This window comes from Panulirus ornatus, chromosome 38 (assembly GCF_036320965.1).
Source record: "Panulirus ornatus isolate Po-2019 chromosome 38, ASM3632096v1, whole genome shotgun sequence".
Taxonomy (NCBI): domain Eukaryota; kingdom Metazoa; phylum Arthropoda; class Malacostraca; order Decapoda; family Palinuridae; genus Panulirus; species Panulirus ornatus.
Window position 1 is genome coordinate 4,533,811 of NC_092261.1, and position 19,876 is coordinate 4,553,686.

Consider the following 19,876-nt stretch of genomic DNA (forward strand, 5'->3'; position numbering starts at 1 on the left):
ATCGACCAACCTCGAGTGTGTGGTACGACTTGTGCGCCCAGGATTGGAACAACCCTTGCGGATCCCAACCCCTGCCAGGCCCGTGCTGATTCATGGTCATTAACGCTAACCACTGCGTGTATACTGAAGGTGAAGACTATATATATATATATATATATATATATATATATATATATATATATATATATATATATATATATATATATATATATATATATTATACAAGGTTGAGGGACGGAGCAACAGGAGTGTCAAACTCTCAATCCCCCGTCACACAAAAATGATAATCACACAGTCTGCCAGCGTGACACGGAATGATTGGTGGAGACACAGGCAGTAGATATGCGTGTGTAGTATGGGAGTGGTGCCCTAATGTTGTGTGTGGTATGGGTCTTGAGCGTGGGGTAGGGTGGTATGTGATTTGTTGTTAGTTGCACGCTTCTTGAGCACATTTGCAACTGTCCCTCTTCCCCTCTCTACCCTCACAACTCTCCCAACCCTCAACAACTCTAGACGAAACAGCCTCCCTCTCAGCTCTGACCACAAACACATTCTCTGTCGTCTCGTTTTCTTTCTATTTTTTGCTTCGTGGTGCCCAGGTAGGTTTCCACTCTCCCACTCTCTCTATCTATTGACTTATACTGATGATTAGGTAGCTAGGTAGCTTCTCCGTTTAATTTTCTGTGTGTGGACGTACAAGAGTTTCTTCTCTGGGACGATTATTTTAATTTTCTTCTGTGTACAAAATCGAGGTAAACTTTTACTTCTCTCTGATATATTTCCCTGATCATGAGGAGGCTTGACGTCTTTCTTCACGCTTTCACCAGTCTTACCTCGCTACACCTGGTGTGTGTCTGTGTGTGTGTGTGTGTGTGTGTGTGTGTGTGTGTATGCAACGAATATAGACAACACTATCCTTCTACGGCAGCATTCGAGCGGCTACAGTCGTGTGGGAGCTGGGAATGTTAGCCGATAGCCTATAACACCAACGGCTATTTGAATGCGGGTAAACCAATACAGTCACTCGTGCAAGGCTCCAAATGCAGGTTGTGGGGCACCAAGCACCTGGAGGGAAGTTGGTCAAGCAGAAAAACTTGGCTAGAAGTTTTCTATATCAATGTATATATATATATATATATATATATATATATATATATATATATATATATATATATATATATATATATATATATATATATTACTTTTCCGTAAGTATGTATCCAAAGTGTTTTATTTTATTGAAGCATTTGATGGAGTAATTTCAGGACGTGGGAAGGAGGAGGGCGTGTGTGTGGTGATGAAGCAATCCAAGCTGGTCTAGCTTCAAGATGCTGGCTGGAGGAGGTGCGAGTTCACCGCCGGGAAGCAAGTGGGAGAGGGAGAGGAAATAAAAAGTGAAGGTGGTGGGTTGGGAAACATGGTACACAAAAGGGTGTACGAGGCAGCCCTCGGGGATGTAATGGTGTGTACGTGTGTGTGTGTGTGTGTGTGTGTGTGTGTGTGTGTGTGTGTGTGTGATTACGATTTGTGTGTTACGGGTAGGGAGTTTTACACTCTTGTTGCCTCGTCTTTTAACTTTGCATATATATATATATATATATATATATATATATATATATATATATATATATATATATATATATATATATATATATATATATATCACATCTTTATTCTTATATGAACATACACACACACCACAGCCTAAGGAAGGTATCTATCTATCAACTAACCCCAAGCAGAAAGATGAACAGTTCGGTTGATTGTGGGACGAGTGCCACGGCCAGTTCGATCTCGAGCGGGCCCACTGGTGAATCATGGTCAGTAACACTAACCACCAAAACCATGGAAGCACGCGCGCTCCTTTGTGTGTGTGTAGTTACCCATTTGTCCTGTGTGCGAGGAGGGAGTTTGACACTCGTGGAACCACATCCCTTGATCATTCAAAACTATCGCACAATTTTTTTTTTTTTTTTAACTTTTGCATGAGATCCGTATTTACCACATCTTTCGTTTCATTTGTTCAATCATTCGCCACTTTTATATCATATATCTTGCAGAAATACCACTAGGAAAAGAAAACACAAGTACTCTGAGTGCTAAATGTATTACTACATCTTCAGAGGATTAGATACAGCTGTGACTGGTCCTCTGAAGATGTAATGCACGAAAGCGCTCAAGATTCTAGTGTTTCCTTTTACAAGTGGTCTTTTTGCATTTATGAAGTCATGTATTTGTTATGATTTTCTGCACTATATGCCACACACACACACACACACACACACACACACACACACACACACACACTGTGTACATCACTTCCCTCACAAGACTATATTCCAAGTGTTGCTTATGCTTGCTTTATCACTCACACTTACTCATGTGTTTCTCATGCTTACCCACATCACTCATCACACAATTGTGTTTGCCTGGATGAGTATTTTTTTAATGCATATTTTTTTTTTATGTGCAATTATGTGTCAAAAAGAATTTCTCTCCTTGGTCCCCATTCAGATACATGTGTACGTAAGGACTGCTAACACTGAAAGTCAGTTGAGGTAAATTTGCACATGCGTGCCTCTAAACACTTTCACAACTGGAACATGCCCATCTTTTTTTTTCCTCTCCTTCTTCAAGTGGGTGGTTGCCAGGGGAGAGGATGGAGGAGAAGTGGAAGCGAAAGTCAAGTGATGGAACGGGAGATTGTCACAGGGTGAGGATTTAGTCAATTTGATTTTCCCTGTGCGAGATATATTCAGTGCTGTATCAGGTTTCAACATTTTCGTGTGTGTGTGTGTGTGTGTGTGTGTGTGTGTACCGGTTAGCGTTCCTGACCCGCGACGCATTTTTGGGCCATCCAGGGTGGAGCCCGCGTGAGTTCGAATCCTGCTCGCGGCAGTTGGTCTGCAGTTAACCTAGCTGCTCATTCTCTCTAACGGCCTGGTCGTTAAATTGGGCACCAAGCGTAGGCTAGGGTGTGTGTGTATGTGTGTGTGTGTGTGTGTGTGTGTGTGTGTGTGTGTGTGTGATCATTTCAGATGACACGACAGAAAAGATATCATTCGAGGCGTCAGGACACGACCAGTGAGACAGGTTAGCGTGAAGGAATCATCCCACAAGACACAGAATATCTTTTATTCACTCTTAGAACAAAGAGAATACTGAACACTCTACAAATCATGGCCTAAGGGAGGGAGGGAGTCAAGGTGGGTACAGACGACAGGCGTAAACGGTTGAATGTTGCATACCATACCCCGGTGTTTGATACTCTTTAAACACCTTCTGAGGAAGGAAAGGGATTTGATGATGATCACAATAAGGAACATGAAGTATACAGAAATATTCATGGGCTTTATAAATTTCGCTTGATAAAAAAAATGGGGAAAAGTCATCTTTATTTACAAAAAAATCTATCTACGTCAACATGAATGATAGGCAGCATCAGTCACCATTCAGCCAGTGAATGTATCATGTTAACATGAATGATTGCAGCATCAGTCACCATTCAGCCAGTGAATGTATCATGTTAACATGAATGATTGCAGCATCAGTCACCATTCAGCCAGTGAATGTATCATGTTAACATGAATGATTGCAGCATCAGTCACCATTCAGCCAGTGAATGTATCATGTTAACATGAATGATTGCAGCATCAGTCACCATTCAGCCAGTGAATGTATCATGTTAATATGAAAGATCGACAACATCATTCACCATTCAACCGGTGAATGAGAAGGTCTACAGTGCTGAAGGTCCTGAGGAGGTACACACTGATGTTATACAGAAGAGCTGGCTCGCCTCCCTCACCAGGAAGGTAACCAGCAAGATCTCTCACACAAACGAAAGACACAACAAAACATCGTTACAGCTTTAGTGTAACATTCAAACAAACATTTATGTCAAAGTAAGAAGGAGTATCTGGCGAAGGAGTGGGGTGGGGGGCTGGTGAAACGGTATGTAGAGGGAAAGAACTGATAGAAGAAGGAAAAACGGTAAGAAGAGGGAGGGAAGTGTTGAGCTGGAAGATGTGTACCATGGAAGCATCGTGGGGATAAAAGTAGATTATTGGACAATTAGAATTCCATCTACTGCAAGGTTAAAAGGAAGGACGTTTCCTTTACTGAGTCTGCATCTGTGGATGTTCTCCCCACAGCTATACACGCACAGCAGGAGCTGGCCTGACACGTACGGTACATGCAGGGATGAGTGTATAGTCTTTACGCCAGATAACGAAGGGTATGTAGGAGAGCTTGTTTTAAGAGAGCTAAAGAGAAGTTGTGGCATAACGGTACATCCTGGAGGTGTACCTTGAGAGGTTGTGGCCTAACGGTACATTCCGGAGGCGTACCATAAGCCCCTAAACAACGACATCTATATAATATTTACAAAATAATATTAGTTTAATACGGACATAATAATTTAAAGTCTGTAGCAGAAGCCACTATAGAGCGTGTGCACTCTACGCCCAGTTCCCAAACACCGCCACCCGTCCCCGTGTGGGGATGTGCGACCCATCTGGCGCTCCTGTTGGAGAGGTGGATGAGTGCGGGTGTTGGGCCGGGCCGGGCCAGATCGTGCGACTACCACCACCGCCCGCTAGGCAAGACTAGAGACAGTGGGACGCAGGTGGCGCTCAAGTCCGGGCAGGTTGCTGCAACGATGGTATCGTGGTGCCCGCGGCGCCCACGCGGTTTTCAAAGGAGAGATTTTCTATGGACAGGCCTGGGGCCTCGAACGAATTCCCAAAGACATCGTAGTCGTCATCAACCTCCTGGAACAAGCCTGTGTTTCCTATCGGGCGCACCAGATCATCCCCAATTACCCTGAGGCCCGAGCCACCAGTGCCGCCCCTCAAAGATGTAGGGAATACGGAGGCAGAGGATCCGCTGCCCCCAATAGCCCCAAGGCCTGGAAGAGGGATGCCAACACCACTTCCAGTGGGTGGCAGGGGAGCTCTAGTAGAAGACCCCGCTCCTCGAAGTGTCGGCAGGGGAATGCCAACCTCACCTGCAGGCGTTGGAGTAGCTCTTGTGCTCGGCAAGGTCGGTAGGGGAATCCCACCTCCAGACCCTGTCAAGGGAATCTCCACACTGCCACTGTCAACTAGACCGGTAGGTGGGAAGCCTGTTCCTACGCCGTCCACATCTGCCACTAGCTCGAGGCTGACCTCGTCACTTAGAGGACCGGAAAGAGCGGGGCTGCGGTTGACGGCGCCAGTTGCGTCACCTGCCCCAGTGCGCTGGGCGGCGACCGAGTACCCCTGCAGGTTACCCGCAGAGAGCTGCTGCAGCTCTTCGGCAGACGGTGGGTTGTCATATTGCACGAAGTATACTTCAGGATCGTGTTGCACGTTCGGCACCCTGATGACCTTTTGTTCTTGCACCTGAGGCCGTCGGTGCAGCACGTAGATGAGGGTCTTCCGCTCCGTGCGTGGGGGTAAGATTGGCTGTGGAGGCGGTGGGGGTGGAGGGGCGCGGATAAAGACGATCTTGTAGTGCTTGCGCGGCGGGCCGGCAGCGATAGGCGGCAAGGGACTGGCTGGCGTCGGATGCGGCACGTTGACGTATATGGTCTTCGTTGGGCCGTCGATTGGCGCCGCGTGAGTGGCATGGGCGGGTGTCGTCGGGTGGGGAGGAGCGCTGTAGCCGGAGGCAGGACCTGTTCCTCTAGCACCCTGCACGGGGTGGAACCCACCTACCTCCAGGACGGGGGCGTCGGGCAGTGCCGAGCAAGACGCACGGCCGACCACAGCCACCAGGAGCAGTAGGACGTGCTGTGGAAGAACAACGCCAGTTAATAACATACACACGCGCATCAGTACCAAGACCCAGGGCGATTCCCTGTGACATACTCGAGAGCCACAGTGAGGCCTCCTTCACAGAGCCAAAACGTCCCTTTCCACTTGACCTTTTAACGTCATCATTAAAGGTTCAGTCAAGTGTGCTCTTGCCGCACGTGTCATTGGAGGCGACACAAACAGACCAGCGTGTATACTGCATGAATGTTTACCTTTCAGAAATGCAAAGCTCAGGTTAATGTCTGCTGTGCAGTTTCCCACTGTTTGATATCTATCTATATATATAATTTACATTTGAATAAATCATTATAAACTCATAAATCGGATAAGTTTTGTTGGGTTCATGAAACAGTAATGTGTGTAGGGTTGGGGGGAGGGTGGTTGCTGTTTGGACTCTGGCTCAACCCAGACAGGGGCATCTGAAGTCACAACCCAGCGCCTCCCACACTGTATCCACTGTAACAGTCCTACAGTGGCTGCAGCTGCACTGTGGTTATCAAATACAAATGAAGTGAAACTTTCGAAGCTTCTGAGTCTGTTGAACTTCTTTTTTCAACACCTCGACGAAGCGCCTGCCAGGTGTTGTAACCTTCGTCAGACTTCATCTTTTCTTCGAGCCAGTTGTGTGTTTCACACAGGCACAGGCAGGAGGGTGTAGACACTGGAGGGTGTTACCCCCTTTGGCCACCGTGTGTGTGTGTGTGTGTGTGTGTGTGTGTGTGTGTCCTGCCTGCGGAGGCTATGCTTCAACTCGGAGAAAACGGAGATCATCAACAACAGGTTTCGCTTTCCATCCAAGCAAAAACAAGACGGGGTTCGCCCCCTTTTGTGCCCTGCTTTCTACAACTATGCACCACTAACGGCGGGGAAGGAGGAGGTTGCAAGGCCGTTCACATCCGTTAGCACTGGAGGGAGCAGCAGGAACGGTGGGAGGGGGAGGAAGATGGCCCATTAATGCCCTAAGAACGTCTCTAACTACGGAAGGAAGAACTGCCCCTCACTACCGTAGGAACATCACAAACAGCTGAAGGAAAGGGCACTACTAACGACAAACAGAGGGGGCAGCCCCTTCCCACCGTAGGAACACGTGACAACAGAGTGTACAGCCCCTCACCACGGTAGGAACATGTGACAACAGAGGGTACAGCCCCTCACCACCGTAGGAACATGTGACAACAGAGGGTACAGCCCCTCACCACCGTAGGAACATGTGACAACAGAGGGTACAGCCCCTCACCACCGTAGGAACATGTGACAATAGAGGGTGCAGCACCTTGTCATCTCAGAAACACCGCTGAGAAGTAAAGGGAAGGATTCTTCCTAACTACCATAGAAACCCCAGTGACAACCAGAGGGGTAGAGTCGCTCCTTACTATTCTAAGAATAGCACGAGCAACAGGAAAAGTCTTCCTCTTTCCAACCAGCAACACCATGAAAACAGCATTCGAGAGAACGACCCATTACCTCTCCAGGTGGTGCCCCTTACCATGCTACCTGTGGACACCGCCATCTACGCCTGAATGGCATGTCGACCTTCATCACCTCCCGCAGACTACAGACTACAGAAGGAAGGATCGTTCTTCACCATTTTAGGGACAGATAAAAAGGTCACCCCTCCCCCCTTCCCTCACCATCCTAGGGGCACCTCTAATAACAAAAGAGGACCTCCCCTCACCTCCTCCTTAACATGAGGAGAGGTAGTCCCTCACCACAAACAACGATGAAGACTGCCAGTCACCACCACTAACCACGCGGGATTATTCAAGCTTCCTCCATCACTGGGAACACCACACCATCCTAACACCACTGTTAACTAAACCACTGTCATCCTTTTCACCACTTTAAGGACATCAGGGACGAGAAGGGGGTGTAACCCTTTACCACTTCAGGGGCGTCACTGACAAAAGAAGGGGGAGGTTAACACCCCCATGTCATCACTCTATACATCCTTAAAGAAGTGTGAGGATGGCGTGTTAACACAGCAAGGGGACCCCAGAGCAAGGGGTGTACCGCCCTCCACTATGACAGAGGAGCGGGAGACGGACGTCTGTCTTAACGCTGGTTTTATCCACATCAAGCGTTGCGATCGTCTCTGGTCGCTCACGAGTGTCACCACGTTGCCGAACCACTGTTGTTCCGTAAGCCCTCCTGCGGCACTGTGTGTCTGTGAAGTCAGGGACGTTGTGGAGGAGTGAGGGCAGGTGGCAAGGGTAAGAGGTAGGTTATGTGCGGGACTAACCATCATCGTGGTGGCGTTGAGATACACACGGGAGGTCCCTGGCTGCGAGTGGAAGGAGCTTCGGGTCACAGCGAAGCGGCCGATCCTAGCCACTGCTCAACACTGAGTGCAACATGCGACGCTCACGCCGCCTTTTATACCTACTCTCACTTCTGGCCACCCCAGGAACCTACCTACCTTCCTGCCTGCCTCCCGACCGCCTGCCCGGCCAGTTCGACGACTCTGGCCCGTTCCACCGGGCAAGGAAGGGCCTCGTCTTAGCGCTTCTTCGGGCTGTGCCTCCTTCGGTCTCAGGTTATCATGATAGCCTTGAGCCTTCCCCGACCTCCCTGAGGAGGCCAGCGTTTCATACCCTCCGGAGGTCAGGAAGACGTGCATGAAATCATTGGCGTGCGCGGAACACCTCCAGTCCATAATCTAGGCTGGTCTGGCGAGCTCGAAACCTGCCACCGTAAGTCTCCACTGCATATCTGAGGTCAGCCATCTGCCCTAAACCAGTCCAGCGTGTGGGCAACACCATCCTCGACAATGGTGAGATAACAGGAAAAAAACAACAACGAGCGAATGGAGTATGTCTCCTTCCTCACTATCAATGACAGTCTCCTTCCTCACTATCACTGACAATCATATTCACTATAGAGGGACAGACCACCAAACTCCGCTTCAATCACAGCCTTGCTAAACCTATATTAATTTCATCCTTCACAAATACACCTTCAGTACACCCTCAGCAACTGCGTCTTCACTACACTATCATCTTCACCATAGCTTCGAAAACCGCTAGCCTTCGACCTAACTACTATGGGTCTCAAACTCTCTACTGTCACTTGGGGGGACATATCTTGGTTCCCGATGACGTTGATGGACGAAGTTAACACGCCCTGCTGTAGAAGAAAGCCAGCCTGAATACTAACTTGTTCTTTTGTAGAAGAGAGAGAGAGAGAGAGAGAGAGAGAGAGAGAGAGAGAGAGAGAGAGAGAGAGAGAGAGAGAGAGAGAGAGAGAGAGAGAGAGAGAGAGAGAGAGACTCGCTGGAGAAGGTTTTACATACGAAAACAAGTTCTCGAGAACTTGTATAAGAGGATCCGTTGCTCCTCCTAAGACCTTCCTGAGGTCTCTGCTTAGTACGAAGCCTTGCCTAGGAACGACCCGATGCCAATGAGTCCACCCGGGTCAGTGTCATCGAGCTGACTTCAAGGTTGGACCTGACACTCACGTGGAGTAGACTCAGGAGACTAAAAACATCATCTATCGGCCTCTGATCGAACTTCATCTATGACCTTCCTCCCCTTGAAGGTCAATCATCTTTTAAATGCTCACAATGAAAGAGGTAATGAAAAAGGAAGTGCTTCTAGGATCGGATTGAAACCAGAAGAATACTACTGGAAGGAGTACTAGGTGGAAAGGAACAATGGGGAACTAGATGAAAGAGAACAATTGGGAACTAGATGGAAAAGAACAATGGGGAACTAAATGCAGAGGAATAATAGGGAAGTAGATGGAAGGGAAGAATGGGGAACCAAAAGAAAGGGAACAATGGGAAACCAGAAGGAAAGGAACAACTGGGAACTAGATGGAAAGGAACAATGGGGGACTAGATGGAAAGGAACAATGGGGAACTAGATGGAAAGGAACAATGGGAAACCAGAAGGAAAGGAACAACTGGGAACTAGATGGAAAGGAACAATGGGGGACTAGATGGAAAGGAACAATGGGGAACTAGATGGAAAGGAACAATGGGAAACCAGAAGGAAAGGAACAACTGGGAACTAGATGGAAAGGAACAATCATTCTTAAGAACGCAAGTTGAGATGCCAGATTACGAAACTTGATAGAACGGTGTGACAAAAACCGATTTTGTGAAACTACATGGAAGGTCGTGGGAGATATGTAGTGCCAGTGTGGAATGGGGTGAGGAGGACGAGGAAGAGAAGGAATGAGCTAGCAAGAAAGAATGTCAACAACCAAGGGAAAGTGATGACAGACGGAGGGAAAACAAAAAAAAGAATTGAACACAGCACCCACGCAGCGTTCTAAAGAAATAAAACCGTTAGGAACAGTTGCATTTAAATTAGAACGAAATAAGAGAAGCGAGTAAGGAAAATTGCGAGACAAACCAGGAAAGTTTACTCCAAACTATGTCATTACCTCACCAGGGTCAGACGATCAAGGAAGCGTCCTGAATATTTCAGAAAGCAAAGTATTCTTTTTTTTCTTCTTTACATAATCAAGTGTACGTAAAGCGGTCAGCGATATCTCAAAGGTGTGTTTGCTATGAGAGATCCAGAAACGCCTCCTCTTACCAGACTGGGAGAGGCTGACTGACTCCTTTGGGAAGCCAGTGACACGTTGACTATCAGAACCTCGGGGAAGTCCTGAGAGGAAGAGCGATGGACCCGTTCTGAGTTCATGGACCTTAAGGTATTTCACCATTTGTACTCAGTGCCAAGCCTGAGAACAAGTCCCTTTAGGAATGGTTAAGATTTTGGACACATATACCAACCGGTCGGATGAAAGCAAGTAATTTGCCGTGTCTCAGACGGCGAGCAGGAAGTCGCCTTTGGAGCTTTCAGACCCATGTCAGGAATGAGTGGGTAGTCTGCAGGTTCTGAGAGACGATAATCATGATTCAGACTTCCTGGATGGTAGGGATTACATAAGAGACACGTGAGATGTAGGTGACCATGCATTGCAATCTTGGACCTTTATTTTCTAAGAAATTTTGCAACTTCTGGGGAAAGAGTTGAGGGTAGTGTGTGTATGTGTGTGTGTGTGTGTGTGTGTGTGTGTGTGTGTGTGTGTATGTGTGTAATTTCTAAGTTATTATTAGGCTCTTTGAGACTGTCCTTTTAAGGAAGACTGACTGAAGAAGTTGGACTTCAAAGCTGATGTCAGAAGAGGAATTCTTATATTGTACTGACAATGTGTAAATCATACTGAAGCACAAGTTAAATGCTTTTCAAACCAGGCGAAAGGGAGGCAGCACGGTGCTCCGACAAGGCTTAGTGCTGGGACCATCACTGTTTCTGATCAACGTAAAGTGACCTACTTGAGGGATCTGAGTCATACCTGAATATATTTGCCGATGGTGCCAAACTTAATGAATGAAATACAGCGCGTTGGAGAGTGAACCATGTTCCAAAGTGACGTGTACAAAATGCATAAGAAAGAAGAGTGTACGAGGGACCTTGGAATACACAAGATGCTCAGTTTATCGCCAGAAAATCCCATTAAAGGTGGTCGTTAGAGCTGTAAACTTGACTCACAGTTAGAATATCCTTCAGACATATGGACAAGGAGTTCAAGATCACATGGAGTTCAAGGTATTTATAACAAAGGTAAGAACTTAGTCCAGAACTTTGGTCTCTTCACTGTAGGAAACACACACACAACTGCTAAAAAAACGAAAGTGGAACACGACAAAGACGATGCCAATAGCAAGAGAGGAATTATCGAAGTGCCCCCATTGAATGAAGAGGAAAAAAAAAACGAGAGAAAAGGTGATGACCAGTTTTGAATTGTTGTTTGGGGAGGGTTGCAACAAAGGTGTTGTTTCAAACTATGTTTCTTAATCTTTACAAGGACTATGAAAAGATAGAAAACATAGTGGCAAACCGGACAAAAAAAAAAAAAATATGCCGGAAAAAGATGTACCGGAATATCATTTCAGCCACAGAATGGTAGACATTCGTAACAGACGAAGGGAAGAACACAACAGTAAATGAAAGAATTTTCAAAAGTCTGTACAGTACAGTTGCAAGATGAAAACGGGAGGTTCCACGAGTGTAAAGCAGGCTTCCAATATACACAGTTAGGTAACCATATTAACAACTTACACACACACACACACACACACACACACACACACACACACACACACACACACACACACCTAAACAGTGTGACGACAAGTGGCAGAGAAACCCTGGCGGACCAGCACAGCTTCCTGGACGAAGAAAGTGGACCGACCAGGCACAAAAAAAGGAGAGGCAGATATATTCTCTCATACCAGTTCTTATGGTGGCTGTTGCCTTTCAACCGTGCCCCTCCCAGCTCCTCCTCCTCCTCCTCTCTCTCTCTCTCTCTCTCTCTCTCTCTCTCTCTCTCTCTCTCTCTCTCTCTCTCTCTCTCTCTCTCTCTCTCTCTCCCGGCCCTGTCCCTATATGTGTACACATCCGTGCAATACTCAGTTCCGCTTGCCAAAGTTGGGTGGGTGTGAGCATGATATATATTTCTCCATGCCTGACTGCGGCCCGAGTGGTCTGTTGGGCGACGGGGTCACATCCACACTCGGTGGTTTGCCGTAACAAAATCGCGTCTAGAAACACACATGGCTTCGAAACACCAAATGAAAGAGACGGTATAACGAAGGAAGACATTGAAACAGCCAGCCCACAAAGGATGGATTTGATATTCAAAAATGTTTATGACAGTAACAGAGTATTGAGACATTAAATATTCATGACACTAACGCACAGGGACATGAAAGACACACCATGGTAACGCGACAATGGGACACGATGATTCGCAGAGCTTCGGTAGAAGGCGAAGCTTGTGTACGATGCAAGAGACCGGTTCAGGGATGCCCTGCAGCCAAGGCGAAGAAAGTGGCTGGCCCTCCTACACTACGGTAGTGGCTCGGCAGTGGCTCGGGGTCTTTGCTCGTTACGCCCTCCACCATCCGCCTCCCCATGAATTATGTAACCCGGCAAGCAAATGGAAATATCTTGATCCATGGAGTTCTTTTTTAGGTATGTAAATTAATAACTGAATAAATGAATGAATAAATAAACCATATATATATATATATATATATATATATATATATATATATATATATATATATATATATATATATATATATATATATATATTGAAGTATTTGTTAGTTTCTCCTCTTTATGCATGAGGGAGAGCGGGTTTGCTCTTAAATGACCACGTCTCATAAACCTCATATCTATGTTCTCCGGCTACACTGACTTTCCCAAAGTGATGTTGACATTGATGTGAACAGTGACATTCCTCTCTCGTCTTGAAAGGGAGCTGGTCTGCCTTGGCCAGGTGGTTTATATACCATACCCCTCAGGAATAACTTTCCATTAATGCAGTGAGTTCAAGGGCTCCTACCTCCTCCCTCCCGCGTCCCTCCATTCTCCCTTTCTCCAATGTCGGACAACTGGACCTCGTCCCTCGACGCCGGACTTTCTCTGGCATTTTTGCGTGTTTACGTGTAAGGTGACCGAGTGGAGGGGTGGTGAGGCCATCTGTCAGGAGGTGGCTCAGACGTCATAAGGATCACAACCATTTTGCTGAGAGTTCAAGGATAGGTGCTTACACCTCCGTGGCTAATCTATGGTCTAAGACGTGCTCCTTCCGAGGATAGGTGCTCTAACCTTTCCGACAGACGTGTGGGCTAGTGCGATCTTCCCTCACACACACAAACACACACACACACACACACACACACACACACACACACACACACACACACACACACACACACACACACACACACACACACACACACACACACTTAGAAAACAAAGAGCTGCATCGTCGTACTCAAGAGCGGTACCGGCGAACTGAAGGGATGTGCCGTCGTGCTCAAGAGTCAGCTGTAACCGTCGTGCTTGATCACAGGTTGTACCGATGTGCTCCAGGGGTCGGGCCGGCAAGGTCACAAGTTGTAATGAAAAGAAAAATATCAATGTTTCCAGGAAGGTATGAAGAGGCATTGACTACCATCTCCTTCAAGAGGGACCTCGGGGTCGATACCAGATCACCACCATCAGAAGAGTTGTAAAGATGATACACCGTCCATAGTACTATCTAACATGACTCTTAGACATGCATGGACAAGGAGATGTTCAGATGACATGCACAACATGTATTAGATCCAGTTACAGTTGCTGCAACCTCAGCTCAGTCACCTCACTTCACGGACACTATCCTGTGTCATATTGGACCCATTCCTATGTACATTGCAGACTCATTACTAAGAAAGGATAGAAAAGAGGATTGAGTAAAAAAAGGAAAGATGCTAATATAAGATAATGTAGTGAGAACTGAATGGTGTGAGCGTTTTAAGCTGCGACAGAAGGAAAAGAAGAAAAGGGGCAGTAACATCGATCTAAGATACATCGCGTCCAGCGAAGGTCCCGCAACAAGACCTCTGGTAGTAGAACCTGGCCACACCTCACTGGAGAAATGGCCTGTGTGTTTCCTTACCATCAGCCCATAATGATCGGTTATCATACGGAATGTTACCTCCGGTGTAGCCGTCTTCAGAACCCAGTGAAAGTTATTCTATATTGAATCGTTATAACCCTGTCTATCTGCGTCTAACTATCTATTCAGCTAGGCCTTATCATCGTAAGAGGACTGGAGAGAGTACAGCGTCGTCGGAAACCATCCTACGCCAAAGAAGCCCTCCTTACCCTGCTTCCGCGTGGAGTGCAGCGCCAAAGCAAGAGAAGCCCAATGGAAAGGAAATCCATTGGCTAGATAATGATATTAAATACAGTAATGATACCACTACTAATACTACTACCACTGATAATGATAATGATGATAACAGTCTTTGTATGAGAAGTGCTAAGTTTAGCGAACAGAGGCCAGCACCCTCCACGCCCCCTGTAGTCGGGGTGAATCCCGCTGGAGGTCATCTCGCTCTTCACCTGCTCCAACTCTCACTCAACTTCTCTCTTCTTTTTACTGTCCACTTTTTATCTTTCTACTTTTACACCACCGCGGCTGAAGATGAAAGTTATTCAAGAAAAGTCCCAGTTTTCTCTTTTAATCCTGTTTTTTTTATGCTTTTTACCGGTACTTTTGCCTCTGAGGATGATTGACTCGGTCACTTGCTTTCAAATGATCTGTCGATGATAGGTGTGTGGAGGTTTTGAGTAGTGAGGAGGCGGCGTCCTTTACCACCCTCGGATTACCCACATGGACGCCCCTGCGAGGGAGACTGGTGGCTACCTTTAACGCCCTCATATGACCCACAAGGACGCTCCTGCAAAAGGGACTGGTGGCCACACTCACCTGAACACCTGTGTCATTTCCTCTACTCAAGAAATATGTTTTGATTTAAGACTAGTTCACCAGACGTAAGCTTCACACACACACACACACACACACACACACACACACATATATATATATATATATATATATATATATATATATATATATATATATATATATATATATATATATATATATACATATCCCTTTTGCTAGCCGCTCTCTCCTCCAGTGTAGCATCATCCATCCGTGTGACCCTCAAACCTTTCCAGTACCTCATCTCCTGCGCTTCAGCGCTCCTCCTTAATGTTCCGCGTCCTCTCCTTCCCTTTGCGGCTATCTGGCTGAAGTTCTTTCAGTCGTCTCCGCTTTAACTTCACCCACAGTTACGTCAGTTCTTACTTGACTTGAAACCTGTAATTAGACCAGTCTGGTCGCTGCTTGTTCTCTTTTTCCAATTACTCCCTTATACTATCTGTCTTTCAGCTGCTTGCCTTGTGAGCCATAGATTCATGTCTTGTTATCATTTATGGAGCAAATTCCTGTGGTTCTATGGAGCTCAGATCACTTGTATGTTACGGAGAGGGATTTTTACACTCACAGGACCCCGTCTCTTGAAGATCCTCTACTATCACACGACTTCTTGTATTGTACTGTACTTATATAGGTCCCAAATGAGTCTGTAAGTGTCTTCACTTCCAGCGAACCTTAACCAATCATATAGTTCTGGGTGACGCGGAAGTCTTGATTAGTCTCAATTCACACGCCTTATCTCAAGCCCTGGAAAGGTTTATTGTCTCATTATCCCAGGAATAGACGGGGTAGGTCAAAAGACTCCATCAAAACTGTGTCATCTCGAGTGGGAGGTCATGTTGAAGTCTCCTAAAAGCTTAACGCTAAGGCTTTCATGGCCTACCCTCAGTCCACGTCTGTCCACGGTGGTTACTCTTGCCTCCTTAACGTATACCTTGTTGTTGCAGTTCTTCGTTGTCAGGAAAAATTAAGGCACCGCGAAATGATAGTTCATGCAGTCTAATGAGGTCTTCATGACCCTTTGTAGACGTTTGTCCAAGTAAATGGAGGGTTGCGATCGTAGTGTTGAGGTGGTGGTCGGCGTTGCAGACTAGACCAGCCAAGAATCACTGGTCACGATGCTCTGCGGTCCCTATAAGAACTTTCTCCTGACGCTGCCACACCACACCACACCACACCACACCCTTACCAACTCGCTGCCTGACATTTGAGTACGTGCTGGCTGGCGTAACGTCATCGGCGAAGCTGTACGGTCTGCGTCCGCAATCTAGTCGACCAAGTCCAGGAAAGGTCGATTATCCAGCCATCCCCCACCACGTTCCTTGGTGCTTTCGTCCGCAGTCTGCTCGATCAGGCCCAGGAGGGAGGTCGAGTGCACAATACACTGAATGCTGACGTAGCGAATCTAATATGGTAGTCGACCAGGGCAAGAGGAGCTCACCTGTACACCACACCAATGCCCTAATGCTGTTTCGTACATCCCCACTGTCTCCAAATCCTCCCCTTCGAGCTGTGTGCCAGCGGATCTGTTTACATAAGCATCGTTGTGATACGCTGCCTCGCCACACATGGACTATCATTACCCCCGTCTGGCTTAGCTCATGGTGACCTGTGACAGCCAGCATGTCCTCTTATCAGTGTTGTCACCGTCTGTGCCTGTTGTCAGCGACTCTCAAGTGTTCCCAATGTGATAAGAAAGGTTCAGAGACGTCTACTTCTGTAATCTCTGTGGGTAATTTAAAACGAATACTCTCAGCTGTGAGGAAACACACACACATGTATGTATATATATATATATATATATATATATATATATATATATATATATATATATATATATATATATATATACACACCTCAAACCTTACTTTCCTGACCCAGTAACCCCCTTTTATAGGGCTCCAGCAGCGATCAGAAAGCCGACTACTTCCACCGGGCGAAACCGCAGGTCAAAAAAATATTCTGATGGGTATGTGGCTCTCTATGGCGGGCACAGGACAATTGTGGAGTAAGTGTTCAGTGCTGAAGTTACATCATAGGCATGAGGGGACCTGTGATACGTCGAAACAGTTTCTGTGACGTTAGAGAGATGGGCGAAGTGTAGAACTCGGACTAGAAAGAATAACTCGTACATGTCTGGGGAGTGTAGTTTGTGTCCGATGGAGTGGTGCCTAGGTGTGAGTGAGTGGGTTGGGGAGGGCGTTGTTTAGTGTTTGTCAGGTCATTTCCATGCGATGTCAGTGATCTGTATATTAGGGGTAGGGGGATGTGTGAGTAGAGGATGTTTAAGCACGAGGTAGGGGGTAAACATTTTACTTCTAAGTAGAAGTTGTTGGTTGGTTATCATGGAGTGGTCTGGATGAGAAAGGTAGGTTTAGTGCTGTTGCGTAAATGGGATGGTCTTGATTAGGGCATCCAGTTGCCCGTGCCGTCTCAGCTAACATCAAAAAAAAAAAAAAAAAAAAATGTTCTCTCATCTGCACCATAAACATCTTTGTATCAAGATTCATGAAAATCAGTCAAGAGGATGTTGCAAATGACGTTGCAAATACTGAATAAGTTTCCTCAGCTTTGGTTGAAAGAAAAATGGACTAGGTCAAAATCAAAGGAAATTTTTGGTGACCTGTGACTTCTCAAGGAGATAGTAAAAAAAGACGATCAACCTGACCTTGGATCAAATTTCATGAACGTTTTTGTGTAAGGTTTTGACCCGTAAAGAATTCCATAAAAAAAAACGGTTAGATGAAAAACTTGACTGACGCATTGTCTGAAGAATTATAAATATTATGATTTGGAGTCAAAGGTCGTGAGAAGTGGCCTAAATATACCCCCTCCTCCCCCAAAAGATATAAAAAAAAAATAAGAAAATAAATTGATCAATGAATAGAAACAGAAATGAAAAATATAAATGTCTTGGGATCTGTGACTCAAAAGGATTGTGAAAATGTCTGAAATCACAGAAGTTGCACCGTGCATTATACTGGGGGGAGAGGTAATATAGACGTAAGATTTCGTCACAGTGGATTGAGACTGACGAGCAGTGGCCAACAATGTAAATACTTCGGTCGACTGCCCCTTGACCCCATATGACTTTAAAAGGGCTAAATGTCAAATACGTTGATTTGTGTCTATTTGTACTGAACCAACGAACATGCCTTACGAAGCATCGAATCATCTTGCTCTGAACCGAAGGAATGGTACTGTGTCGTCGATTTTTTGGGGTTATAAGAATAGAATTTAGAAGAGACTTGTTGAAAAGCAATGTCTCAGTCTCTACAGAGACATGATGAATAAAGATGAGCGTGTTTGAATATTACTGGTGACACCGTGGTCATGGAGCGGGATTCCATATCATTTGATTTTATTAGAAAGTAAAAATTGCCCTCTGACTCCATAATGTTTACGAAACGTAGATCAAAAAGATACACAGCTAAGAACGGGGTCTGGCGGGAGAACTGAACGAACGGAAATACCAACCACGATTCAAACGACCCACACAAAAGGAACAGCTGTGGAGCCGAAAGAAAAAGACAAGAAAAAATCATAGCCAATATATATATATATATATATATATATATATATATATATATATATATATATATATATATATATATATATATATATATGTGTGTGTGTGTATATTGGCTATGATTTTTTCTTGTCTTTTTCTCGGGATGCGGAGACATGATGCCTGGATTACGAACAATGGAAGCAGCACTAGGGTCGCTGAGGCTCGCGATGGGAGGAAGGTTCAAAATCTTCCTCCCTCTCCCTTCCCTCCCTCCCCTTGTGGATGGTAGTGAGGAGAGGGAGGAGTGAGGAGCGAGGAGATTGAGGAGAACCTCTACGACTTTTGCATTTCATCAGGTGATGTGCAGCTTCCGTCTGGCTGCAGAACAAACATGTCTTCGCCAGGATGACGTCTTGCACAACACTGGTTTATCATGCATACATCACGGGCGAGGCGTCATTGTGTGTGGCACAGTGTGCTGATTACGGCCAATGCAACACAACAGCAACGGTCGGACAAGAAGTGAGACGACAGTCGAATATATATATATATATATATATATATATATATATATATATATATATATATATATATACATACAGTATTTATTGATGTCGTGATGGTGATGGTGAAGATGATGTGGTTGATGTTCGTGAAAGTGTAAAGTTGAAAGCCTTGTGTATGTATGTTTGTGTGTGTGTGTGTGTGTGTGTGTACGCGAGTGTTTGTATGGATATGCGCGACTGGTCGTGTACGTACACGCGTATATGTTTGCAAGCAGGTAATCGCGAGCGGTATGCATGACTGGAAGAATCGTGTAAGTACGTAAATGCGTATGAATATATGTCCCATTTCGAGGCATGTATTTGCGGAAGTAAATGATCGGCCATTCTAGTTTATATTCTGATGCCGACGTGGATTAATATTTCCTCCAATGCTTGAAACAACGCGACCACTGGGTATGTTCCTCCTCAGTGGCCATCGGAAGGATTCGATAGCCCACGGAAGGGTTCACAAATTGATCCTCTCTCTCTCTCTCTCTCTCTCTCTCTCTCTCTCTCTCTCTCTCTCTCTCTCTCTCTCTCTCTCCACCCTTGGCGCGTCCATGTCATCCCTCACTGTGCGTTTAGCTACACCACGAAAATGAACGGACTTTCGCGTGAAAGCCACAAGGAATGAACAGGTTCTTTACCAGATCCTCGTGGGTATATAAGATTCACTTGGCACTGTCCAAAGGGTTTGGTTAAATGGCCTCCCGACTCGCTGTTGA

The 19,876-nt window shown here is 45.9% G+C and overlaps 2 protein-coding genes across 2 annotated transcripts in view; both read right to left on the reverse strand.

Annotated features, from left to right (window-relative positions):
* Window positions 1-19,876, reverse strand: part of Mpc1 (mitochondrial pyruvate carrier) — a 117,481-nt gene that overhangs the window by 23,635 nt on the left and 73,970 nt on the right. The window lies entirely within an intron of this gene.
* LOC139760833 (uncharacterized) lies at window positions 3,122-8,174 on the reverse strand. Its single transcript, XM_071684488.1, has 2 exons — window positions 8,038-8,174; window positions 3,122-5,774 (listed from the first exon to the last, which is right to left on the reverse strand). The coding sequence occupies exons 1-2, from the start codon at window positions 8,041-8,043 to the stop codon at window positions 4,635-4,637; spliced, it is 1,146 nt and encodes a 381-aa protein (XP_071540589.1). The 5' UTR covers window positions 8,044-8,174; the 3' UTR covers window positions 3,122-4,634.